We start from the raw sequence: 27,366 nt of genomic DNA, 5'->3' as shown, positions 1-27,366 counted from the left end.
CATGACAGCATGTCCACAGCACGGACTAAAATGGATTTGATGTATTCATTGCAACCTTGTAGAGAAATATTTCAGAATCTTTATTATCATATACTGCCACACAGTCTCCACTGTTCACAACGAAATTAGACATGTAATCCAAATAGTTAAAAGATAAACATAATCTTAGCATCGGTAATATCTACAGGACAGACAATGGTGCAACGCTCTCTGGTGATTTCCTGGGCTGTGTTGCTGACTCTAAGGTTCTCCCACAAAAAATATCTTCTCATTTGTTAGTAACAAGCTAGGCTTAGCGCTACAACGACCAGGACAGTGAGCGCTAACCGAGGTATTAGCCTCGGCGTCTAATCTGGATTTAAAAGAGACAGATCGGTCGTCTGGACGGGATTGTCCGTCAGAAGAAGAAGAAGAAGAAGAAGAGCGCATCTCGATTGCTGCTAGGCGTCGACGCTAGAAAATGGAAATCACACTGAGGGGAATTCCCATGAAGGTTGTTAATATTCCCTGGAGGAATAACAATCTGAGTAATTTGCATTCCGAACCGCCCTTGTCCGAACACGGAGAGACCATCATCGGGATTTACCTGCTGGTCTTAGGTAGGTCCGTTCTTACTTAAGCCACAAATTCAATTTGATTACGATTGAAATGGTCTTTTTTATTAATCCATTAAAAACAACGTGAGGAAGAATGGTTACAACAACACGGAGCTCCAGGATGAACGTCTAATAAAAGACTTAAAAGATGTCCTGCTTTATCCTCCTTTCACATCCTGTTCAGTTAGAGGTCCAACATATACTTTTTTGTCTTGCTTTCTTAGTGAGTGAGCGTTCCTGCGTGATATTTCATGGAACTTCTTGTTTTTTGCAGGAATGTTTCTTGTGTTGTCTTATTTGTGGTTTTGTTCAGTAAGTGTTGCAACAGATTGTGTTCTTTATTTCACGTGTGCCTGTGTTTTTTTGTCTTTCGTGTTTTGTTCATTTGGATTATTAGTTAATGTAGCAGAGATGTGTATTCAGGCCTGGTTTAGATTTAGTGTGCGTGACTTCTTTCATCACTCGTTCATTCAGATCGAGTTGAGGCTAAGTTAGAGTCGCTTCAAATGCCAAGATGATTTGATTTCATGTTTTGTTCATTTAAATCTATTAAGTGTAGCAGGCATGCGTCGTCGAACCCGCGTCATTATAGCCTTTGAATTTTGGAAATCTCAGTAAACTTCTTATCCGTTTCTGAACAATACTGATTCCTTTTCTATGAAGAAACCATTTTTCTAAAATCTCACGTTGTGTCTACGTTTCAGAATCACAGTCTCCTTTATTGTCATTGTATTTCTATCAGGTTACGCTTGTTCTCCACTTTGCAAAAGTATACCCTATAAAGACTCATAAATAGAAAAATATGAAGTCTTCAGCTGTAATAGAAAGTATTTACATATGAAATACTAACTATACCCAAACGGGACATTGCATTTCGAAGTAGATAGATAGATGTCTAGATAGATAGATACATATGTCTAGATAGATAGTTAGATATGTCTGGAAAGATATGCCTAGATAGATAGATAGATAGATGGATACTTTATTCATCCCCGTAGGGAAATTCACACTTCCAGCAGTATCCTTGTGTTGAAACTGAAATAATGATAAAATAAAAGAAATGGGATACATAAATACCCAATATAACGTGTTGATATGGAGTATTTAAATAGTGCTGCGTAAAATACACACTGTCATAAAAATAGGGTAATATGCAAATGTGGGGGTGGGGTTTCATGTGGGATTTTACTCCCCCGGGTGGAGTTAAAGAGCCTCATGACATGAGGAAGAAATGATCCCCTCAGTCTGTCTGTGGAAGTATAACAAGTCAACGGAAAAATCTTGCACAAAGTTATGGAAATGAAGTGTAAATAAAGTATACAGTACAATGTCGAAATATTTCAAAGTGCAAAAATAAGATAAAGTACTTATTGTGTCAGAAAACGCTTCTTCTGCGATTAAAAAAACGATCCCAAAACTGTATGTAACATCCTACATGCCCACATTTTTTCTGTAAACATTTTGTAAATTATAACCTTATCTTCTTTGTTCCTTTATCTACTTTGTTTTCTTTATCCTTACTGTTAAATGTGAAACTGGAGTGCTACGCCCAATTTCGTTGGCATAATATGTCCAACCCACTTTGTAACAATGACAATAAAGGTATATTCTATTATATTCGATTCTAAAATACTGCACAACAATTTTAGAACCAAGTCAGGAGCATCTAAAAAAAAGCATTGCACTGAACCGGGATAATTGCACTCAAAAATTGGGGTATTGCACTTGGAACAGGGTCGTTGCACTTTAAGTGTGTGTGGATAATTTGGGGGTAGACGCCTCCCCCCAGTCTGTTCGTAAGGGCCCTCGTGCGACCCGAAGCGTCCGCCCGGCGGTAGCAGTCGGGAAAACGTTTGGACCGTGTTTGTTTTGACAGGATGGTTGTCCTGGTTCGGAAACAGCCTGGTGATGTTCGTCCTCTACCGCCAGCGAGCTTCTCTCCAACCCACCGATTACCTGACTCTGAACCTGGCCGTTTCCGACGCCAGCATCTCGGTTTTCGGTTACTCTCGGGGGATTTTGGAAATATTCAACGTCTTCAGGGACGACGGCTTTATCATCTCCTGGATTTGGACTTGTCAGGTAAAAAGCATCACTTCGCCTAAACTAAAATGCCACGTGAGTGAACCTAGTTTCTTCCTTTCCCCGATCCCCGAGCGATGAAGTACATGAAAGGCATCGCCTTTTGAGTAGCGTGGCACAGGTGAAAGGATTTGTGCCGGTCCTGTAGCCGCCTGCATGTGTGCTGAAGGTTAAATCTCTAATAAGATTAGCAAACGTGAAGACTTTTACACAAGGGAACTCTCTGACCACATCGCTCACAAACAAATGAGGGTCAATGGATGTAAATGGTCCGCATTTCTATAGCGCTTTTCAAGTCACTCAAGACCTCCCAAAGCGCTTTACAATGTCCTTCACACTTACCAAGTCACACACACCGATAGCAGCGTCAGGGATTCAGTGTCTTGCTCATGGACACTTGGACGTATAACACGATGGAGCCGGGAATCGACCACTTGACCTCAAGACGAGCGCTCTACCTCCTGAGCCAATGCAGAGGAACTGAAAAGTTCCTTCCAAGGTTTTGTTTACAGAATATTCTGGGCTAAAATGAGCTATAGACATCGGCTGTAGATATTCACAAACACGCCGGCAAAATGGCTTACCGTTGTTCTTAGACTAAATGGGCCGTCCAGAGTCTCAAACGAAACCGGAACCGAAAGGTAGAGTGGAAATGTACTTTGATACGGCAACACTCAAGGCCACTTCCGGCTACAACATAAAACACAACTAAAGTAATGGAGAAGCTTTATAATCACCACGGAATGAGTGAAGTCATGTAAGTAGTACTTAATATTAGAAGACGTTATAAATGACTGAAACGATGAAGACGTTATTAGTGAAGAAAGGGTTGGGTAGGGTTACTTTAACTGGATAACTTTCAATGACTTTTGGATGACTCCGATACCAAATATGCTCATAAAAGACAAAAGAAACGAAATAGGAATCAAATGATGACTCACAACACGTGGTAAGCTTTCTCTCCTGGCTTTGAACTAACATAAAATGCGACAGAAACAAAATGAAAATAAATCCAAACAGCTTGCCGACATCATTTTTGCCGTTCCATGTATTCCGTTACTCCCCAAGCCTGCGCAAAATTTACTCATTTGATTCCTATTTAGTTTCTTTTGTCTTTTATGAGCATATTTGGTGTTGGAGTAATCCAAAAGTCATTAAGTGATCCAGTTAAAGTAACCCTACCCAACCCTGCAATTAAACAAATGTGCAATAGGTTTCTGGAATGTCTGTGGATCAATCTTGCTAACTAGAAGCACGCATTTGTCTTCTCATTTTAGTCATTTTCATTTCATTGATTAATAAATAGAAAAAAAGGAATAAACTGTGACTACTTCACGGACTTTTTTTGAAAAAACGAGAAATGACTGTATATAACTAATAAAATAAATAGGCAGACCCTTCATTCATAGATGGACGGATAAACCAATGTAATGTCGGTATTTGCTATGTCCCTTGGCTAATCCAAGATTAAGATTAAGAAATATCTGTCCTTATAATTGAACAAAATTGTCCCATAGTTCTTTCAAATGATCTGTTGTTGTTTTTAGGGATTTAGTGTTGATTTTGTTTCAGTATTGATGTTGAAGACTAGTAGCGGAGGGCATTGAACCGGTTTTTTCACCAAGACACATTCTTCAACGAAGAAAATCTTTGAATGAAATAAATGACGTATGAGTCCGTTTGCTCGCTTTGGCACGGAGGATCGCTTCTTTTTCTTCTCGGATCGGGCTTTTGTTTGTCAAGACAAAGGATTATCCGTTCATCCGGCTTTCCTTAAAGACAACGACACCGCGGGGATCGCGTCTGGCCTCCGATGTTGACGGAAGCCGGTGGAGCTCTCCTCCCTTGATCCTTTTTCTTGATCTCTGTCGGTCGTAATCCCGTTACTGTCGGGCGCCCTTGGCGCGGTGTCGTCTAAGTTCACGTATTTAATCCTGGCGTGTACGTGTTCACGCTTTGTAGATTTTCAATCAAAGAGAAAACATTGAAAAGTAAGACTCGGCAGCCCTTAGATGATGGAAACGCCATTGTGCTGGTTGACCCAATCTCATAATGTTTTCTTACAATTTTATTGAAAGAAAGAGGAAGGGCAGCGCCCGCGATCCGATACTCACTGCACGCGGGGAGCAAGTCGCTCTTGTACTCAGATTGTGATCCGAACAGTGTCAGGGACGGGAAAACCGGTCAGTAACAGGGACAGGGAGAGCAAGGCGTGGTCGGAAACGAGTCGTAAGCTAGATCGTCGGGGACAAAAAAGCTCGTAAGTCGGGACGGGAGAGCAGAGGTGGTCAGGATCGAAACGAGTCGTCGCCGGAGACAGACGGGAGCAAAAACAGGACAGAAAAAATAGAGAGGAAAAAGAGGAAGAACGTGAGAAACATAAGAGAGAAAAAGAGAAAAAGTGAGAGAGGGGAGAAGACAGAGAAAAAGAAAGAAATCCAAAGATAAATTGAAAGTGAGAGAGAAGGGGAGAAAAGAGGAGAGAAAGAGAGGAGGGTAGAAAGAGAGAAGGGGAAAGCAAGAGAAAGAGAGAAAGAGAGAAAAAGGTTAAAAGGAAGAGAGAGCAAAATAAGGTATAAAGACACAGAGAGAGAAAGAGACAAAGACTAACAAAGAAAGAAAAAAAGAGAAAAAGTGAGGGAGAGCGAGAGAGAGAGAGAAAAAGAAATACAACTACAGCGTCTTTGCGGGAGGCACCTGGCTTTGGCAACATCAAGTGGCTGTACTTTAACCTGCGGCTCGTTTTTCTCTTGCGCTTCCCCCACTCGTTGTCTCGCGGGCCGGATTCAATCCCTTAGCGGGCCTGATCCGGCATGCGGGCCGGCTGTTTAACACCACCGGTTTGGAGCATAAAAGTCAAACAGGCAGTCCGCAGGACAGATCAGGCCAGCCAAGGGTTTTGATCCAGCCTGTGAGACAACACTGAGGGAAGCGCAAGCGCAGTGTGCGGTGCAGGACCACCAGGCTCCGCAATAGTCTAGTCCCCCTGGCCATTAGACTGTTAAATGGTCAATCTAACATATAGTTAACTTAAATCTAAACGGCTGCTAATTTGACTTTTGCACTAGTGGCAGTTTTTTTATAGCTTGCCACTCCTTGCACATTTGATCTCTGCACTATTGTTACTTACAGTGTTATTACTTACAGTGTTATTGTTTACAATATAATGGTACTGTGTACCTGACTTGTTAACCTGACTGCCCATCTTGCACATCTGGTTAGCGTCTCTTCTTGCACTATCGGCACTATGGTAAATAACACAATACAGCTTTATTTATATCTGTACACTGAAGGACACTGAGGGAAACTGTGGGAGTCAGATCCATCGACATTTCGTTCTGTATACACGTGTACTAGAATGACAATAAAGTAGATCTGAATCTGAATCTGAATCTGAATCTGAAGAGAAAAATGAGCTGCAGTTTGAAATACGTCCACTTGATGTCACCCAAGCCAGGCACCGCACGCAGAGCAACTATAGTCGTAGTAAAGCGACAACGATAGAAACTTTGCAATCAGCATGCAAAGTTCGAAGTTCTGCGCTTATATCTTGTTTCCTTTAAGCAGCCAACAATTAACATGTTAACCACAAGAGGGCACTCCAAGATCACTCTATATGTTTCTCAAAGGCAGAGCAGTTACTGTATGCAGTATCATTTTATTGTACCGTATTTTCCGCACTATAAGGCGCACCGGGATATAGGGCGCACCCCCAAAAAATAGTTTTTGGTCCTACATTTGACATACATAAGGCGCACCGGATTATAAGGCGCTACAATGGGAACGTCGACAAAACAGTTAGATAGTTCAGTCCAACTTCTTACCCCCTTAACATTCCCAAAGCTTGCAAAGACGCAAATACGTGTCGAGAACACGTGCGGATGTGGTGTCCGTACGATGTCACTCAAATGCATCGTTCCGAATATCATTCGGAAGGTTAAAGTCTTGGGATTCAAGAAATGCCAACCATTCCTTAGTTTCTATTTTCTTTTTCGCTCGCAACTTTACTGTGCATATGACAATAAACACTTGGAATTGAGTTGAATTTAAAAATAGACACTCCATTCCATCCATCATCTGCACCGCTTATCACAGAAACATCGAGTTCAGTCTGAATCAAGATACAGGGATAATATATATAGCCGGAGTAGCTCACCGAAGTCGTTGTGTTCAGTAATAATGTGCAGCCATGGTCCTCTTATATCCGTGAGTTTAGTAAATTCAGGAGAATAAAATATTTGCAAATACAGAATAGTAAAAAATTGCTTTCTGTATGCAGTCAGCCACGTGCTATACGCATTCATCTTTTTCGGCCAATTGCAGGCTTTGTTTTGCCGTTCAAGCCAATGCCAGCCTGTAAATGATAAAAAGGATCCGCCCCTTGACCTCCGAATAACTTTAGCCAATAGTGATCGATTCAAATGATGATTGACACATTGGTTAGCCAATGAAACGCCGGTAAATAAATCCCAGCATACACCGCGGACGACTTCGCCTTCGGGGGAAAATCGAGTCGGCGGCTGCAAGTTAGTTTGAAGACTTTGCGATTTGATATTGAGCCATAAATAAGGCGCACTGTTTTATAAGGCGCATGGTCAGCTTTTGAAAAAAATGAAGACTTTTAGGTGCGCCTTATAGTGCGGAAAATACGGTAACTAAGCAGTTCCAATTTTGTTCGACATATTTTCTGGTATAAAAGGTGCACCGGGTTATAGAGCACACTTTCTAATTTCTGGCTAATTTGGGGGTGCGCCTTTCAGTCCGGATCAAAACCCTTGGCGGGCCTGGTCCGGCCCGCGATCCGCACCTTAGTCATCCGTGATACTACCGGAGTATCCCCCCCCCCGACTGCTCTTTGTTATTTCCTGTAGAGAAACGGATTTGTTTGCTCGGATTTTCAGGTGGACGGATTCTTCACGTTGCTGTTCGGTTTGGCCAGCATCAACACCTTGACGGTGATCAGCGTCACCAGATACATCAAAGGATGCCATCCCAACAAAGGTCCCGTCCCCCAAAACTTTTTCCACTCGCGTTCCGAAAACTCATAAAAAGCGCAACGGCCACTTAGACGACCGCAACGTGTCCCCTGTTACCCCTCGTGAAATGCCTTCCAGTGAAAGTTGCCGGTTTTCCGGTTTATTGGCGTTTAGGGTTTGTTCGTAAAAGACAAATGTGTCCTTTTAAATGGGTGATTATATAGCTGGGAGAACGCTAAATGCGAGTGAAGTTCTAAAGCCTTTTTCGTGCTGTTTAGCTCAGGAGAGGAGCGCTCGCCTCGGGACGCAGGTTCGATTTCCGGCTCTGCCGAAGTTAAATGTGGAAGTGTCCTCGGCAATGTTCCCTCTAAGCTGCCCGCACATCCTTAGCGCACAAGAAAATCGAGCCAGCGCACAAAAATCAGGGCTCAAAATTGCTAATTAAGAAGCGAATTAAGTCAGTTACAGTGCATGAAGGTAAAAATACACGGGTTCCCCTGACGCTGTTTTCTAAATGCGGTATTTTGAAGTCGAGTTGAAGTAGAACAAAGTTGAGTAAAGTCAGTACAGTTTTTAGAGAACCGGCTTCTTTGGCTCGGCTCACTGAAGAGAACCGGCTCTTTCGGGTCCTAAACGGCTCTTCAGGTTGTTTTTGCTTCTTTGATCCCAACGTGACCAAATATCATGTAAAATTATGCACAAAATGACTTAAAGGAAGGGGGGAATAGAACAAATGAAAAAGTAGAGAAAAGCTGAGAAAAAAAGAAACAAAAGAAAGAGAAAAAAGAAGGAAGAATTCTGAAAAAAAGCCAAAAAAAAGGAAAAGAACGAAACAAAGGAAAAAAAGTAAATAGAGAACAAAGAGAAAAAAGTAACAGCTAGGAAAAAATAAACACAATGAGATTTTTTTTAAAGGAATTGAAAAAAAGAAAAAAACAGGGAAAAAGAAGAAAAAGGTTGTGTTGCGTTCCAATAATTTCCAATGATACCAAGTTAATCTTGTTGCCAAGATTGTACTTCCACTAAAAAATGTAATTAAATACAATTGTGTATCGTGCAACCGACTCAATAAGCCCCCCAAAATGTTAGTATTATGCGACAAAAGATACCAGGAAAAAAAAGAAATGGAAATCTTGTGAAAGTTTGTGAAATAAAATGAGGTTTGTAGGCCGTTCAACCTTTGCAATCATATATGAGTCAATTCATTCAAAAGTGAAAGAATGTTTTGCATTTCCGGAAACTCAGCTGTATGTAACCTGATGTCAACTTTTGGACATGTTTGATAACGACTTAGTCGCCACGCTGGGGATTGCTGTTGCCCACTGTCGTTTCAAGCGTTGCTCACCAACTTTGTGTGAACGCTCAGACCCGTAAGGAAAATGACAGGGAACATTGGACATGACCATATAGAAAATTTAAAAAATATGCAAAAGAGGAACATGCTTTTCAGTTTTTTTAGTGCCTCGCACGTTTACTGAAGATGTGGGGAGGAGAACCAACCAAGCTGCGATACAAAAGAAAATCAAATGAAAATGTATTCTCGTATGAGGAACAGAAACGTTTAAGATCTAACAAACCAAGCTCTCATTACCGAGAGGAGACCCGACTTTCCTGATGAGAATCGAACATATTCTAACGGGGAAGGTAACATATTGAATCGAATGCTTTTCTTCCGTGGGGACCTTCTATCTATTCAGAGTAAAGGGGTTCCGCAGTCTAAGAGGTTCCTCTTTCCAGGTTCCTGCATCAGCACGAACACGGTGGCCATATCGCTGATCTGCATCTGGACCGGGGCGGCTTTCTGGTCCACGGCGCCGCTCCTGGGCTGGGGCAGTTACACGGGTGGGTAGCGGCGCCGGAGCCTCTCCGGTACCGCGGGATACTCAAAGGATCCCTTGGCTTCCAGATCGGGGATACGGGACCTGCGAGGTGGACTGGTCCAAGGCCAACTACTCCACCATCCACAAGTCCTACATCGTCTCCATCCTCATCTTCTGCTTCTTCGTTCCCGTCATGATCATGCTGACGTCTTACGTTTCCATCATCAACACCGTCAAGAGCACCAACGCCATGTCGGCTGAAGGTTACCTCACCTCCAGACAGAGGAAGGTGGAGAGGGACGTCACCAGGGTAGGACATCCCCGAAAACAAAAAAAAACTGTCAAGACCGGAACCGAGACAGGACCCGCTCGCGTAACGCTTTTCACAGTTTTATCGGGAAGAAGGGAGAGGAGTGCGCACACGATCGGAAGATCGCTGGTCGCAGGGAGTAGGTTGCTCAGACACAGAAGTGGGACTTCCGTGGCGAGCGATGGCGGTGTCGGGAACAGGAGAAACGGGTCAGGAGCCAGGATAGAAGAGCAAAAACGTGGTCGATATCAGAAAATGGGTCGTTATTTAGGACGGGAAAACAGACGTGGTCGAGATCAAAACAGGTCGTGATCCGGGACAAGAGAATAGACGCGGTCGAGATTAAAACAGGTCGTAATCATGGACGGGAGAACAGACGTGGTCGAGATCAAAACAGGTCGTGATCCGGGACGGGAGAAGAGACGTGGTCGAGATCAAAACAGGTCGTAATCCGGGACGGGAGAAAAGACGTGGTTGAGATCAAAACAGGTTGTGATCATGGACGGGAGAACAGACGTGGTCGAGATCAAAACAGGTCGTGATCCGGGACAAGAGAACAGACGTGGTCGAGATCAAAACAGGTCGTGATCCGGGACGGGAGAAGAGACGTGGTCGAGATCAAAACAGGTCGTAATCCGGGACGGGAGAAAAGACGTGGTTGAGATCAAAACAGGTTGTGATCATGGACGGGAGAACAGACGTGGTCGAGATCAAAACAGGTCGTGATCCGGGACAAGAGAAAAGACGTGGTCGAGATCAAAACAGGTCGTAATCCGGGACGGGAGAACAGACGTGGTCGAGATCGAACAGATCGTAGCAGGAGAAAAACAGGAGTAAAAACACAGGAGAGGCGAAAAGGGGCTTGCCGTGTATAAACAGAGATTCGCAGACAGACTGACCAAAGGGGACTGACAGGACAGAGTTTAAATACTAAAGGGGAGCCAATCCGTCAACAAGCTGCAGCTGGCGCCACGCGAGCGGGACCAATTGGGCGCCGTGGCAACCGTGACACACGGGCGGGGCCAATTGGGTGCCATGGCAACCGTGACACTGAGGGCATTGTCACTTTGAGGTGTGGCAAAATCTCGACAACATTTTCACCAGTATACCGCAAAAACAAATGATCAGAATATATGCTCATTAGACCCCATGCATACAGCATTCCCACCTGACGACATTATCACTTTACATGGTGGAATAAGATGTTTGTTCAAGCCCACGTTGTGGCGTTCTCCCTACTTTACCACATGAACTCCACATTCTCTGAGTAAATAAATACTCTTCTTGAATAGCGCATAGCTGCCTGACGAAATTTTCACTCTACAGTGTGAAATAAGAAGTTTTTTTCGACCCCACTTTATAGCGTTTTCCCCACTCTACCACATGATGAGAAATATAATTAGTGGCATTTGTGGGAAGATGTTGCGCCACATCCTGACAGTTAGGTAACCTCTCGTCTGTCATGAGCCGCTCGCGTGCGCAGTTGAACCACTCCCCCCCAGGTTGACGCTAACAGTGTTTTCTCCCGTTTTTTGGTCCGCAGATCTCCATCGTGATCTGCACGGCCTTCATCATGGCCTGGTCCCCGTACGCGGTGGTCTCCATGTGGTCCGCGTGGGGCTTCCACGTTCCCAGTACCACCAGTATCATCACTCGCCTCTTCGCCAAGTCGGCCAGTTTCTACAACCCGCTGATTTATTTCGGCATGAGCTCCAAATTCCGCAAAGACGTTTGCACGCTCCTACCGTGCGCCGGCGAGAAGCGCCACCTTCTCCGGATCGGGCGCTTTCAAAACATGAAATTCGGGGCGGACCCCGCGCCCCCTTCGGCGCCGCTTCCCGTGCAGGTCCTGGAAGCTAGATATACCGTCAAGGACGCCGTCAGATGCAATCCCGACAGCGACTCGGGGGTGAATAGCCCTCCCGGGACCCCCCCTTACAATAACATTTATCATATTGATCTGCCCTCGCATATCGAAACGTCCGAGTATTGCTGCGACAGACTTTGAAAAGGGGGAAAAGAGAAACAGTGTCCGGATAACCAGGTTTTGCGTCGACCTTAAAGGGACAGCATGTATTATTTAAGTGCAGGGCTGTCAGACTACACGTGCAAAATCAAATATATATATATATATAATTTCATCTTGTCTCATTATCTGCACCACTTATCCTCAGTAGGGTCGCGGGGGTGCTGGAGCCCATCCCAGCTATCTTCGGGCAGTGGGCGGGGGACACCCTGAACCGGTTGCCAGGACAACTCACTCGCTCATTAACACTGAGGGACAATTTGGACCAGCCAATTCACCTGACATGCATGTTTTTAGAATGTGGGAGGAAACCCACGCAAGCACGGGGAGAACGTGCAAACTCCGCACAGGAAGGTCGGTAGCTGGATTTGAACCCATGACCACGGAACTGTGCCGCACATGCGCTAACCACTGCGCCGCCGTGCTGCCCTATATATATATATATATATATATATATATATGTGTGTGTGTGTATATATCACACCAGACTAGTAGATAAAAGAGGAAGAGAGAAGGAAAGAGAGGACAGAGCAATAGGAAGGAAGGAAGGAAAAAAAGAGAAGAAGAGAAAGACCAAAGCGAGAAGAGAGAGAATAAGAGACAAAAAAAGAAAAAGAGAACGTGATAGATGAGGAGAGAGAGAAATAGGATGAGAGAAGAGAAACAATAAAGGGGGAAAGAGTGAGCATGAGAAAGAACTGAGTAAAAGAGAAAAAGAAAAGGAGCAAGAGAGGGTGAGAATAAAAGAAAAAGAGAGATGGTGGGAGGAAAAAGAGAAATAATAAAAGAAAGAGAGTGATAGAAAGAAAGAGAGAGTGAGAAACCAAAAGAGAGACGAAAAGGGAGGAGAGTGAGAAAGAAAAATAGAGGGAGAGAGAGAGAGAAAAAGAGATCATAAGAAATGGACAACGGAAGAGAAAAAGACATCGGGAGTAAAAAAAGAGAAGAAATGGAGAAAGTTTTGTTGAAAATGCAAATTAAAGTGATCATTTGCGTTTTCTCACTTATTATTGAAACAGTATTATTTTTTTAAAGCCCCTGCGTTTGATATCTGACCACTAGGCGGCAATGTATCGAGTCATACGAATGAAAACCGCTGCCAAAGAGCACAGCGTAGCAGCAATATCCCAGACAAACATGGTGGACTAAACTGGAAATACAAATTTCCAAACCTATTTTTTTTTTTAAATAAAAAATAAAACATTGGTATGATAGTTTTTGCTTGGTATTCGAACCAATGTTTTTTTTGTACCACTAGGAGGCACTAAATACGACACACTGTCCCTTTCATGAATGAAGCTTCTGGTCCCTGACACTAGAAGTCCCTAAATAATACACATTGTCCCTTTAAGTCATATGAAAAGCAAAAAAGAGCACTTCCTGTGTGGACGGAAGCTGAGGAGGTCTATTAAAGAAACATCTACGCAAGGAACTCAATGTCCTGGTTTTCCTTGCACTCCATGTCCACGGTCTCAAGGAAGAATTTTTCGTTTTGTTGTCTGAAACGCTCGTGAACTCGGAAGCGGAAGACGGCGTAGGGACGGAGGACGTTTTTTTTTACCCGGAGACATCTGGAAAGCGTCAAGCGCCGCCACCGCACCGGTACACCGTTAGCCCGCGGCTAGCTCCCGCTAATGCGCTAATGCGCTTCCGTCCTTCCCTTTTCCCCGCGTCACAGAAAAAAGACACTGTCCTATTTAAAAGTACTTCCAAAGACACTCCATGACAGAACCGGGCAGGCCTATAAAGCTAATCCTTTAACTCCCATCAGACTGTTGAGAAGCAAACACGGGTCCGAACAGACTCATGTTATGATAAGAGCTCATTTATCGGCCGTACCTACCTAAAACAAGTGAACTCCACTTTTAATCACAAAGACGCTTTTCTATCACTAACACAGGCATGTCGGTAGGAATGAGCGGAGCGAAGAGACTATATATTCGGCCTGTCGAGGAGATAAAAAAGCCGATACCGATATCCGTCAAATTCCCAAATATCGGTGCCAATAATTAACCACTAATCTGTACCAGTCACTGAAATGGGTCATGCCACTTACCATTGGAAAACACCAACTCTTGGGATTCACTATATGATTTCAAATTATAGTCATCACAGAAACATCACAGTCAGTCTGAAACAAGATACCCAGAAACTAGAAAGCCGGTATAACACAAACATGGTCCGGTTACATTCACGAAAGTCCAGAGAATGTAAACGTGTCAAAAATGTCATTCCAAACACACGACGATGCCAACTGATAAAAAAAAATCCGCCTAAAAGCCTGTTTGCTTTGTTGGACGTTTCTTGTTGCGATCTGTCTGTTTCACCACATAATTTCCTTTTAGAAGTAAACAAACTCGTACGATTATTCTCCAATATGGCCGTGAGTGTCGTCTGACCGTTTGATTGACACCGCTCTCGACCAATTGCAAGCTTCTTCTCACGTTCCGCAGCCTGCAAAAGCATATCAAGGCCTGTAATAAACACAAACGGACTACTTTGGCTCCAAATATCTTCACCCAGTACAGACCGATTCAAATGATGATTGACACGTTGGTTTGCCAATGAAATTCCCAACACAAGATGATGCAATTCTACGATGAGTATTCAAGTTAGAGCCGAAAATAAATGTGCGTCTTGCCACCCGAGATCCAGTTTTACTTGCAATTATCAGACGCGAGTGGTCACAATTAGTGATTGACTTCTGGAAAGATAAGACAAACATTTACAACTCTCTCACAATATCTAAAATATAGCCAAATTCAAATACACGGTTGCAGATGTTTTAGAGCCTGCATGTGTCGTCTCCAAATGGCTCCTTTTGGAAACGCCTACACCTACCCTTAAAACATTGTGTAATAGACCAAGTTTAGTTTTTCAGATTGTGATTAAATTTGACCCGGTGCCCGGTAAGGCTAAAAAGTTCTATTTTTGTGCGTTCCAGCCCAGCATACTCAATGTTAGTTGCATTGAATATTTCAGCTATTTTTCAAATGCTTCAAAAATAAAAAAAACATTTAACTGACTATGCGTACGTCTTGGATTGGGATTTGAGGACAATTTTAGACTTGTTTAGGGGTTGAAAACTAACCGGAAAAAAAAGAAAATTATACATCCACATGTTATATCTAATCTGTTAATTGTTTATTCATAGAATATAATATTAAATTACAATAATAATGTCATAATAATGTTAAAAACAAACTAATGAACTGATCAAAACATTAAAATGTATGTGAGATATGATTGGAGGGCCAAATAGTACAAGCTGAACAAAACATGAAAGTCGACAAAACATGAAAAATTCCCGCACCCGAACAGAACAACAGCAAGAATGTCACAACGACAAGACCATTGAATATAACCAGCTCTAATTGAACAAAACAAGTAATAAAGAGAACTTGGGATATGTTGAAATACTTATTGATCATAACTCAACAAAACACGAAAGGAAGTGGACACATGAATATAAACTGAATATGACTATTATATACATTTTGGAGCAGTAAGTAACCTCAATGTAACAATCAAGGAAGACAACACATACCGTTTTAGATTACTGACTACTTCTAAATTAACAAAACAAGAACCAAAGACAATACAGATGTTTAAGGACACTAGCTCTAACTGAACACAATGTGAAGGGATGTCAATGTGGGATAGGTTGGAACTAACTGAACAAAAAACATGAAAGACAATGCAGGGTGTTTTCGAACAAAAGCAAACAGAACATACCATGAAATGAAGACAACAACGCACCTATTGCTTACTAAATTAAACTGAACAAAACAAGAAAGTGAGACATTGCAGAATATATTGGATGCCTGCACAAATGAAGAAATAAAGAAACAAATGAAGAAAAGAAAAAAACAAAATGCCGACAATGCAGAACATCTAAGGATATTAACTCGCTCTAACCAAGCAACTTAAAAGAAAGAGCGAAGAATATGTTGGAACACTAACTTACTAAACATAAAATGAAAGGAAGGCACCACATAATGTATCAGATTTCTGAAGTTAATGCAGAACATGTGAAGGGGAACGTCTTGCTCTCGCTAAACACAATGTTAAAAGGAAGAATGCATGATAGGTAAGGACACTAACCGTAACTGAACACAACATGAAATTTAGAGCATACAGAATATATTGGATGACTGACTAGTTTTTGCCTGAACAAATAGAGAAATAAAGTAAGAAAAGAAAAAAAAATGCTGACAATGCAGAACATCTAAGGATATTAACTCGCTCTAACCAAACAACTTAAAAGAAAGAACAAAGGATATATTGGAACACTAACTTACTAAACATAAAATGAAAGAAAGACACCACAAAATATTTCGGATTTCTGAATTGCTCTACCTGAACAAAAAAGAAAAGTAAATGCAGAGCATCTGAAGGGGAACGTCTTGCTCTCGCTAAATACAACGTTAATGAAAGGATGCATGATAAATAAGGACACCAACTGTAACTGAACACAACATGAAATTTAGACACACAGAATAGATTGGATTACTGACTAGTTCTATCTGACAAAACAAGAAAGGTTACCAAACATCCAAAGACACTACATGTAAGCGCTGACTTAATGAAGCAAGAACAAGAAGAAAGGAATGCCAGATATGTTGAAACACCATCTATAACTGAACAAAACATGAAAGGAAGCGAGAGCGCGGTTTATGCTGAAACGCGGACCTCTCTGCTCTGGGAGCCCATATATGCACTTGAGTGACGTCATATTTGAAGACACCGAACCATGCGTAAAAGTAACCCATCGTGACGTCATTAATTGAGCCACGCCCACGCGTCATGAGGCGTCACCACTGGCTAATGAGAGCGCAGGCGCGCCATTAGAATTCTGTTGCGCGCCACGGGAAAGAATTCCGATCATCCGTTGGATCCAAGGGCGCTTTTGACGCGCTTTTGACGCGCTTTTGACGCGCACGGACACATCCACGCTCGGGGCGAGGCGAGCATCATTGGTGAAGTGGGCCGGGCAAATGCGCACAAACTTGGACCCCATCCACCTCTCTGCTTCGAGCCAGCAGCCTCCGATCGCGCACGAATAGAAAAAAAGAAAAGAAAAAAAAAGAAGAAAAAATATCCAGGTGGACGTGATTCCTCAATCGAATGGACGCCAGCGACTAGCGCGGAGGGATTTAGCGCACGTTCTTATCGAGTAAGTACGTTACTTTTGCATGACTTGACGAATTGCGAGGGAGCAAAGTTGTGATGCGCAAATGGAGGATTCACTTTTTTCCCTCTGCGCGTCATTCACTCCGGTTTGGGTCCGGTTGCTTTGACTGACATTTGAAACTATTTTGAATTCATATTAAAGAGGGCAATTTTCATTCCGACATTTTCGGTCTCCGTCTTTTCTGCAAATGGACTGAATGAATACGGACTTTGTCCATTTGCTGCAAAAGGCTTCATTCCGAGAAGGCCTTTTTTCCACATGACTTGCTCTCTGAAATATCTTATATCTTGCCCTAGATGTGGAGAAAACGTCTATTTCATATTATATTTCTTATTCTGGAAATGTTTTGCTGCTAATGTTCATGCAGTATTTTCATTGCACTACTTTCTGATCCACCTCCAACTTATAAATATTTGCCTGCCCATCCTCATACTTTTGATTGTATTTTTGTATTTCATCGCGTATTTAAGTTCCACTTTGTCTCATCTTGTCTTAAACAATTCAGTATATGTACAAAACATGAGAAAAAGCAGACGCGGGATGTGGTGGGAGAGCGACTGATTCAATCTAAACAAAACACAAAAGTAAGGCCCTGCGGTAAAATACTTGCAGGGGGATAGAACCGCTCCATAATGTTCGAACCGCAACCCGCTCTAAGAGGACAAAACATGAAAAGAAAACAGAAGAAACATCTTTGCAGGCAGCCAAAATAACAAGAGTGCTGCGACGAATAGTCGATGAAATATAATGCGGGCACACCAACCCGCTCTAACTGAACAGAACATAGAAGTGGGACAACACAGGATACGATGAGACGGCAACTGATTCAATCTAAACAAAACACGAAAGCAAGGCCCTGCAGTAAAATACTTGCACGGGGATAGAACCACTTCATAATGTTCAAACCTCAACCAACTCTAATAGGACAAAACATGAAAGGAAACACAAGAAACATCTTCACAGGTGGCCAAAAAAACTCAAAAGTGCTGCGACAAATAGTCCATGGAATGTAATACAGGCACACTAACTCGCTCTAACTGAACAAAACATAGAAGTGGGACAACACAGGATACGATGAGATAGCAACTGATTCAATCTAAACAAAACACGAAAGTAAGGCCATGAGGTAAAATACTTGCACGAGGATAGAACCACTTCATAATGTTCAAACCTCAACCAGCTCTAATAGGACAAAACATGAAAGTAAACACAAGAAACATCTTCACAGGTGGCCAAAAAAACAGCAAAAAAAAACAGGATACGATGAGACACTCTCCAGCTCTAAGGGACTAAAAATGATAGGAAACAGCAAGGACATGCAAGAATGCAAAATAACCAAACAAAACACACGATATTCAGGAACGTAAACAGACACAGGATGTGGTGGGATACCGACTGCTGCTAAAGACAAAAAACGTAAAAGTACAAGGACACAGGGTGTCCTTACTTAAGTGCCAACATCAACCCGTTCTAACGGAACAAAACATGAAAATAAAACAGACATCCCCACGTATAACGTACCAACGGGAACAGACTCGAATAGAACCGAACATGAAAGGTAGACGACGCATGTTGGGACACGGCCCGGCGATCTTAATATTGTTTATTCTTTGCCTTTCAAGTTTTTTAATGGTATGTTTTTATTGGTTGTAATCTGGCAGTTAACTATGTTGTAAAACGTGAGAAAAAGCTTCTTCTATTTGAAAAGCAATGGCTCTTTTTGACAAGTATGCCGAGTTTGATGAAGGAATCGTGGAGCAGGCTGTGGCTTGCAGCGAAAAGCCAGAAAGGAATTAAAAAAAGTGGAAGCTGCCTTTAGAAAGAATGAGCTTGTTTTTTGTTTTTTTTTGCTCTTTTTCCCCCTTAAGAAAAAAAAAGGGAAAATGGTCGGACAAGATTTATGATCAGGTTTTTAAAAAGTATTAATTTCACGACGTCACCATTCATGACCGCTTCAATTATTTTTAGCACAAAAATATAAACCATCAGTAAGTCAGAAACGCTGTTTTTTTGTATACTGCAAAATGATTTGTTAAAATACTCACTAGTTCCAACTGGACAGGACATGAAAGGAGGTGAAATAGATCACACTTACTAAAATAAACAAGAAAAGGAAACAACAAGGAATACGATAGAAAACTAACTAGAAGTTAATGCAAAAAAATACATTACTGACTAGTTCTAACTGAACATAACATGAAAGGTAACTATAAATAACACTTAGGAACACTATCTAGTTCTAACTCAATAACTTCAAAGAATAAACTCTAGCTGGCATATTCTAGCTGAACATAACAGGGAATGAACACAATGCAGAATACATTAGATGACTAACTAGTAGACACTATCCAAACACAACGTGAAAAAAAGACAAGGTGACATATATTGGAACACGGACTGAACAAAACATGAAAGAATATGCAGGGTATGTTGAGGCACTCACTAACTGAACATAAAAGGGAAAGGATGACCACATTGAACACGTTGTATTACTAACTGGGTCTAAAGGAACAAAATAGGAAAGTAAGACAATGCAGAATACCTAAGGACACGATTAACTCTAACTGAATAACTGCACAGACGAGTTTCTTTTCTTCAAAATGATTGCTTGACCAACTCAGGCACATATACAGTTTGTAACGCTTACATTTCCTGTTTTGTTCAGTTATATGTACTATGTATTCCAACTTACCCTGCATTGCCTTCCTCTCTAGTTATGTTCAGTTACAATTAGTTTGTGTACCCGGATCTTCCCCTTTCATGTTTTGTTCAGTTAGAATTGGCCCGTGTTACAACATATCACGCATCCTCCTCTTAAAAGTTTTGTTCCGGTGGGGCTGATTGGTGTTGGAACAGGATGTTGTTTTTTTTCTATCAATTAATACTCATTTATGTTTTGTTAAGTTAAATATAGTTGATATACCAGCAGATCACACTTACAACATAATTGCCCCTGTCATTTTTAAGACCTTTAGAAACAAATAAAATAAGAAAAAATAGGAAATTCTGTTTGTTCTGTTTTGTGCAGAATGACTGGTTGACCAAATCAGGCGCTTGTGTAGATTGCTTTGTATGGTTTTCTTTCATGTTATGTTGAGTTAGCGCTAATTTGAGTTTTAATATTTGCTGCAACTTAGTATTTAACAAACGACCACGTGTTTTATAATTCCTTTGACTTTTTATCGGGATCGGTTTTGCTGATGTCATTTACGAATAATCCTCAATAGATGAGAAACTACGGTAATTAGCGTTTATGCATTTTCTTCGTGGTAGGGAAGTTCATTTTGAAAGTAATATGTAGCTTCTATTTTCAGATGTAGAAAGTTCGTCCCAATCACAAGTGACCACTGAGAAATGCTACCTGGCCCATAATAAATAACCCAATTCATAGTGCCCTGTTTGGGTGTAGTATGCACCTGTTCCATAGGGGGCGATGACGCTTCATAAGGAAATGGCGTTCGAAACAAAAGAAGAAATGCAATGGCATCAGAAAACAGTTTTGGCGTCATTTTAAGGAAGAGAAACATGTTGAGAAACACGGACACCGTTTCAAGCATTGACAAGCGCTTCATTTTCTGCTCCTTCAACATTCAAATGGAAAGATTTTCAAGGATTTCAAGCACCTGCCCAAACACTGAAATTTGCTCACACGCTGTATATCTCTTGGGTGAGCAAAAACAAACGCTTCTCGCAGCTGCACTAACTTCTTGTTTGCACGCTTATCACACCTCGTCTCGAGGATTCTGGCTGATAAGGCGGCCATTTTGGCAGAACGGAGCAAAAAGAGTCGAAGGGCGTCGTGCTCGTCATCTACTCTGTGACCCGGATGTGGATCGTGCTCTAATCCCTTCGAGTATGCGAGCCGTCTGAGCCGAGAGACTTAGCGGCCGCTCGACCTTCCGCCTTCCGAAGCGATCGGGATTTCGTTTTTCCGGCATCTGCCTTCGCACCGGGAGCCGAAAGCCTCGGGGGACCGTCCCGATCGACCCGTCACGCGGCTTTCAATAAACGACAAAGATCGGGTCAAAAGTGGACCGAGCCGCTGCTCGAGTCGAGGGCTTGCATCTTACTCGGTTCGTTTCTACATGGCCCATTGTTGCCTTGTAGTTTGATATTGGTAGGTAGGTAGGTAGGTAGGTGGGTAAGTGGGTAGGTAAGGAGGTAGCTAGGTACAGTAGATGGGTGAGTAGGTAGGTAAGTAGGTAGTTAGCTAAGTAGGTAAGTAAGTAGGTAGGTAGCTAGGTAGGTAGGTAGCTGGGTGTGTAGGAAAGTGGGTGAGTAGGTATGTAGGTGGGTAAGTGGGTAAGTAAGTAGGTAGGTAGTTAGGTAGGTGAGTAAGTAGGTAGGAAGGTGGGTGAGTAGGCAGGTAAATAGCCAGGTAGGTAGGCAGCTAAGTAGGTAAGTAGGTAGCTAGCTAAGTAGCTAGGTAGCTAAATAGGTAGGTAGGTATGGAAGTAGCTGAGTAGGTAAGTAGGTAGGTAGGTTGGTGGGTTAGTAAGTAGGTAGGTAGGTTGGTGGGTAAGTGGGTAGGTAGGTGGGTGAGTAGGTAGGTAAGTAGGTAGTTAGGTAGTTAGATAAGTAGGTAAGTAGGTAGGTAGGTAGGTAGGTAGCTAGGTAGGTAGGTAGGTAGCTGGGTGGGTAGGAAAGTGGGTGAGAAGGTATGTAGGTGGGTAAGTGGGTAAGTAAGTAGGTAGGTAGTTAGGTAGGTAGGTAGGTGAGTAAGTAGGTAGGAAGGTGGGTGAGTAGGTAGGTAAGTAGCTAGGTAGGTAGGTAAGTAGCTAAGTAGGTAGGTAGGCAGCTAAGTAGGTAGGGAAGTAGCTGAGTAGGTAAGTAGGTAGGTAGGTTGGTGGGTTAGTAAGTAGGTAGGTAGGTAGGTAGGTAGGTAGGTAGGTAGGTAGGTAGGTAGGTAGGTAGGTAATTAACCATTGGGTAGATAGAGAATTAAGTAGAGAGAGAGCGAGTGAGAGAGAGCAGACGTTGTTTAACGAGTTACATTTATGCCTTACATTTACTCAGGTAGGGTTAGGGAAATTTTCTACTTTTTGGAGTATTTTCAAATCATTATACTTTTAAATTTACTTGAGAAGAAGAAAGTGTACTCTTACTCCACTACATTATGTCAGGACCAGAACAGAAACAGGACCCAATTGCGTTAGGTTTCTCTCAAGGGTTATTAAAGGAAAGAGGAAGGGCTACGCCCACGATACGGTGTTCGCTAGGCGCAGGAAGCAAGTCGCTCTGAATACGGAAGTGGCTCTTCCGTGGCAAGCGACGGCGATGTTAGGAACGGAAAAACGGGTCAGTCGCCGGGACAGGAGAGCAAAAATGTGGTCGGGGTTGTAAGCGAGTCGTAAGCCAGGAAAAAGGCTTGCCCAGTGTTAACTGAGATTCGCAGACGGACTGACAAAAGGGGACAGAGAGCCAAACAGAGTCCGAGGCAGTCGGCATCAAAGGAGCGGGCACAACTGATTCACATCAGTAATCATGACACATTAGGCTACATTGAAGCCGTTACTCGAGTCCCCTCCAAGTACATATGGGTCTGTCTGTCGCTGCTAAGGAGCATTTGTATTTTCAAAGACCGCCTCTCTTTAAATTACATTTGACCAGTGACCCAAACAACCACCATGTGGCACTTGTGAGCAGGGTTCCTTACTGTACTGTATGTGCGGTGTATACGGCTTTAGAAAACAGAATGGACCTACTTCTTTAAACCTAAATAGTTGAAGTTTAAGGGCTTGTTTTTAAGAAACCAATGCACTATTCTGTCTGTGCGAGTGAAAGGGTAAGTGTGAAGCGCATTGTAAAGTGCTTCGGAAGGTTTTCAGTGAAAAGCTTTATAGACGTGCAGTCCGTTTAGCATTTTCTTATGGGGTGAAAACAAAAGGAACTATTTTTTTAGAGAAGGTTAGAACAAACAAACTAACCCATCTATGTATTCCTACAAAGTCCATCTTTTTTCCGAATGACCCAATTATTGCTTCAATCCACTCGTATCTCATATGTCAATCAAAGTCTTCTTTTAAAATGCGGTCAAATTTAACTTTGACGTCTAAAGCCGTCAACGGCAGCGAAGGAGTGAATAGTTTAGAGGTTGAGTTTTGTGATTTATGCTGCTCCAAATATTTTTTTTTTCAATGCATGCTCTAAACAATACAGTGATATATAGTGGTCAAATACTACACACTCTTGCTTTAGAATGAGAAACATCCCCACATATATATATCTTTTAAAGTTGCTTTTATGTGTCCACCAGAGAGCGCCTAATCGTTTTTTAATTGGGACAGGTGTGTCCTAGCCTGGCCCTTTGTGAGGACATTTTGGACAATACCCGGTGTCGGGTGATTTTCATTCTCCACCTTTGTGTTCCACCATCGTCCTGTTCCAGTCTATTCTAGTTTTCGTTTCAGATCGTTTATAGTTGCTTTTGACCAATTTTGTGTCGCTTTGTGGATGAGTTTGCGATGAAACGCCACCTTGCCTTTTCCCGTTTCCCGCGTTTGGGTCCGCCGCCAACTCATAACACGACGTGTCTCGGCTCGCTCCCGAACGGGTTATTTCCGACAAAGTCGATCGGCGTTCCTGTCGAAACGTAAAGCGGTGGAAAAATGAAGTCATGAAAACGTCGGGCATGTTTAAGCGCCCTCAAATGCGGAATCCTTGACGACATGCCATGTGAAGTGTTTGTGTATCTCAGAGGGAAGGCGGCCATATTCCTATCCCACCACTCAAATCGCTTCGCTTCTTTGGCGCCAACTGCCTCAGACTCTGATTGTCCCTATTCAAAACCGTTCCTATCTGTCCCCTGCTGTCAGTCCGTCTGCGAACCTCAGTATACTCTAGGCAAGCTTTTCGACCCTGACTCCCACCTGTTTTTGCTCCCGTCTGTTTCCCGGCTTCGACCCGTTTTTTGATCTTGACCGCGTCTACTCTCCTGGCTTTCGACTCGTTGTTGATCCCGACCGTGTTTTTTGCTCTCCTGTCCCGTTTTTTCCCGTTCCCGACACCGCCATCGCTCGCCACGGAAGTCCCACTTCTGCGTTCAGAGCGACCTGCTTCCCACGACCGGCAATCACCGGATCGTGCGTGCAATCATTTCCTTTCTTCCCAATAAAACTGAGAGAAACGTAACGCAAGTGGGTCCTGTCTCTGTTCTGGTCATGACATCGTCTTCATGTTTTAAAATTGTTTGCTTGATATTTTTTATTTTTACAATGTGAAAAAGAAAAACATTCATTCATTAAAAAACAAAAAAATCATTGTATTCAACTTTTGGCCATGTTTTTAATGTCAATGTTAATGGTCATTTGTGATTTGTGTCAATGGTAAGTCATAAAAGTAATATTTCCCTTTTATTTTTAGTCATGGGGCCGCCCATAAATCTAAATAAAATATGTCATTTGAAAATAGTTTATTTTCATTGTTTTGTGTTCAAATTTGATCGCAAACATCCCCAAAATGAAACGAGTATAACATAACTGTAGCTATTCATTTTGATAAAATAATTAATATTTGTAAATACTTTTGAAACCGTATCTTTAAAATATAATGTTTTTTTAAATTAAAATAAACATTTTCACTTTTTTCTGCTATTGTTACATTTTCAATACAAACGGTCCCTAATCCACCCCACTCCCAGAAAATATTTGAATCGAGGGAATATTTGAAGTGATTGTTTAGAATAACCTATATTTGATGTTGACAATATCTGTGTATTATTTGCCCTCATGTAGGTTTTAGATCAGGGGATGGTGTCAGAATAGTCTGTAGTTTGCAATCATCTGTGGTCTGTGGAGCCCTTTGAGACTCTTTGTGATTAAGGGCCAAACAAATAAACAGGACTTCACTTGACTTCATTTTCCTCATGTTGAGGTTTTTGAGTTTTTCCTTGCCCTCATGTAGGTTTTAGATCAGGGGATGCTGTCATAAATAGTCTGTGGTCTGTGGTCTGTGAAGCCCTTTGAGACTCTTTGTGATTAAGAGCGTCACAAATAAACATGTCTTGACTAGAATAAATCTCGATTCGCACCGTTTGTCTTCTTTTCAGATCGTGTTCTGTCTCGCTCATTATTTTCTCCGCGGCATCCGAAAGGAAAACGTTATTTGGATTTTAAGCCCAGATCGTGATACCAAGCGGTGGGGGCTCCCAGGACTCAATAAGCCCCCAAAAATGTTAGTGTTATGCGACAAAAGATACCAGGAATAAAAAAAATGGAAATGTTGTGAAAGAATTGTAAAAACAAATGACGTTTGTAGGCCATCTTCCATGAGTCAATTCATTCAAAAGTGAAAATATTTTTTGCATTGCCGTAAACTCAGCAAAATGTAACGTGATGTCAAGTTTTGGACATGTTTGATCATGGTTTAGTTGCCCCACTCGGGATTGCTGTCGCTCACTGTTGTTTCAAGCGTTGCTCACCGATTTTGTGTGAACGCTCGGACCCGTAAGGAACATGACAGGGAACATTGATCCTGATTCCCGTTTGATTCCCAGCTCCGACCCCTTTTCTGAACTGGACTACGTTTTTGCTCCCCCGTCCCGGCCACCGATCTGTTTTTCCCCGCTCTCGACGCCGCCTTCGCTCGCCACGGAAATACCACTTCCGCGTCTGAGTAACCCGCTCCCCCCGATCAACGGATCCTGTATCCTACCCTTTCCTGGCTTCCTAATAAAACTAAGAGAAATGCACGCAAGTGGGTCCTGTCTTCATTCGGGTCCTGAAGTGACCTCAAAACTAAATATCAAATTTAGCGCTTCAAAATAGGGACCGAAATTAATATTATGTCTACATTCTGATATATTTTTTTTTTTATATAAATACTACAAAAATAAAAACGGGCAGCACGGCGGCGCAGTGGTTAGCGCGCGTGTGCAGCACAGTTCTGAGGTCGTGGGAACCTCCTGTGTGAGTTCAAATCCAGCTACCGGACTTCCTGCGCGGAGTTTGTATGTTCTCCCCGTGCTCGCGTGGGTTTCCTCCGGGCACTCCGGTTTCCTCCCACATTCCGATGACATGCATTTCAGGTGGATTGGCCGGTCCGGATTGTCCCTAGGTGGGAATGAGCGAGTGTGTTGTCCGTCCCTGTGTGCCCTGCGATTGGCTGGCAAGAAGTTGAGGGTGTCCCCTGCCCACTGCCCGATGGTTGCTGGGATGGGCTCCAGCACCCCCGCGACCCTACTGAGGATAAGCGGTGCAGCTAATGAGATGAGATGAGAATACAAAAAAACGAATACAGTAATACTACGATACAAAAAAAAACAATTACAGAGATATAACAACAGGAATACAAAAATTCAACTGCAGTGACAGAACAAAAACTGTTAGAGAAATATTACAAAGTTACTCGTATTTAAATACTTTTACAGAAATACTACAAAAATACCACTACAGTTCAACTATTATAAAATATATGACTCCACAAATATTAAAACAGAAATACTACTAACATACTGCTACAGAAATATTACAACAGAAATACTAGAAAAGTACAACTACAGTTATATTACAAAAATGATATAATGGAAATACTACAAAAATCAATAGAAATACAAAAGAATATATAGTAATGCCATAAAAATACTGCAGAAATACTACAAATATCAGACTATAGAAATACAAGTAAAATACTACAAATGTACAACTTGAGTATTACTCCAAAAATACAGGCTGGTGACGCCCCCACCAAACATTCTTTTCTTCACGCAGTACTCATCTGCTAAAATTACCCAAAAAGTACGTAGTAAGCAATACTTATGTGTTATATACATTCATGTGATTATATGGCAACAAAAATATTATACCTGTCAAGGAAATATGACATTTAATTGACCTTTGGTCCAGTATGGCTAAGCTGGTCAAGTGGATTAGCAGGTGGATGCAGAACATGAGAGGAGACGGCGCTCCTCGTTAAAAAATACATTTTAAAACTTTATTTTGCCACTTTTTTTGCACGAGACGAAAAAAATAATGTAGGCCTATCTTCATTTTGGGGTATTTAAAAATATATATAAATATATGGATGAAAAGTCTGACAGAGGCCGTATGCGGTCCACGGGCCGTAGTTTGCCCATCCCTGCTTTAGCATTAGTGCTAACGATATAGCAAGTAAACACCAGCACTAAAACAATGGAGTGTTGTAAGTCTGAACACATGAGATTCTGAACTGGATATAAGAAACAGAGGTATTATGGGAGGTAGTTCAGCCCAAAGCATCATTGTAATCACGCCGTGTTTCTTTGGACTTTTCCAGGAGTTTCTACGAGAAGATCCGGAGCGAGACGAGCAGCGCCATGATCAAGACTTCGGTAACGCTCGTCTGCCTCGGTGAGACACTTCACCATTTTGGAATGTCGAGTTTGTC

The 27,366-nt window shown here is 42.2% G+C and overlaps 2 protein-coding genes and 1 long non-coding RNA gene across 6 annotated transcripts in view; 2 read left to right on the top strand and 1 right to left on the bottom strand.

The window, feature by feature from the left end:
- The window catches only part of LOC148354554 (uncharacterized), an 86,156-nt gene that overhangs the window by 22,460 nt on the left and 36,330 nt on the right, over positions 1 to 27,366 (bottom strand). The window lies entirely within an intron of this gene.
- On the top strand, positions 380 to 11,907 carry opn6a (opsin 6, group member a). The gene is made up of 6 exons (XM_088351513.1): positions 380 to 599; positions 2,473 to 2,678; positions 7,580 to 7,679; positions 9,392 to 9,496; positions 9,561 to 9,784; positions 11,328 to 11,907. The coding sequence occupies exons 1-6, from the start codon at positions 461 to 463 to the stop codon at positions 11,790 to 11,792; spliced, it is 1,239 nt and encodes a 412-aa protein (XP_088207639.1). The 5' UTR covers positions 380 to 460; the 3' UTR covers positions 11,793 to 11,907.
- Positions 16,686 to 27,366, top strand: part of vit (vitrin) — a 45,552-nt gene continuing 34,871 nt past the window's right edge. For all 4 annotated transcript variants that reach the window (XM_088350739.1, XM_088350741.1, XM_088350740.1 and 1 more), the window contains exons 1-2: positions 16,686 to 16,986; positions 27,256 to 27,329. In XM_088350739.1, the coding sequence (XP_088206865.1) occupies positions 27,296 to 27,329 (34 nt within the window). In that variant the 5' untranslated portion in view covers positions 16,686 to 16,986; positions 27,256 to 27,295. The remainder of the gene's footprint in view (positions 16,987 to 27,255; positions 27,330 to 27,366) is intronic.

The sequence above is a fragment of the Urocampus carinirostris genome, chromosome 13, assembly GCF_059441175.1.
Source record: "Urocampus carinirostris isolate Australia breed hairy pipefish chromosome 13, RoL_Ucar_1.0, whole genome shotgun sequence".
Classification (NCBI taxonomy): domain Eukaryota; kingdom Metazoa; phylum Chordata; class Actinopteri; order Syngnathiformes; family Syngnathidae; genus Urocampus; species Urocampus carinirostris.
This window is presented reverse-complemented; position numbering and strand designations above follow the sequence as displayed.

What these genes read in the sequence shown, in the direction of transcription:
- opn6a (XM_088351513.1), top strand. Translation starts at nt 461, where the DNA reads ATGGAAATCACACTGAGGGGAATTCCCATGAAGGTTGTTAATATTCCC. An exon ending in CCTGGATTTGGACTTGTCAG is followed by an intron (nt 2,679 to 7,579) that starts GTAAAAAGCATC and finishes TCGGATTTTCAG; the next exon opens with GTGGACGGATTCTTCACGTT. An exon ending in GGGCTGGGGCAGTTACACGG is followed by an intron (nt 9,497 to 9,560) that starts GTGGGTAGCGGC and finishes CTTGGCTTCCAG; the next exon opens with ATCGGGGATACGGGACCTGC.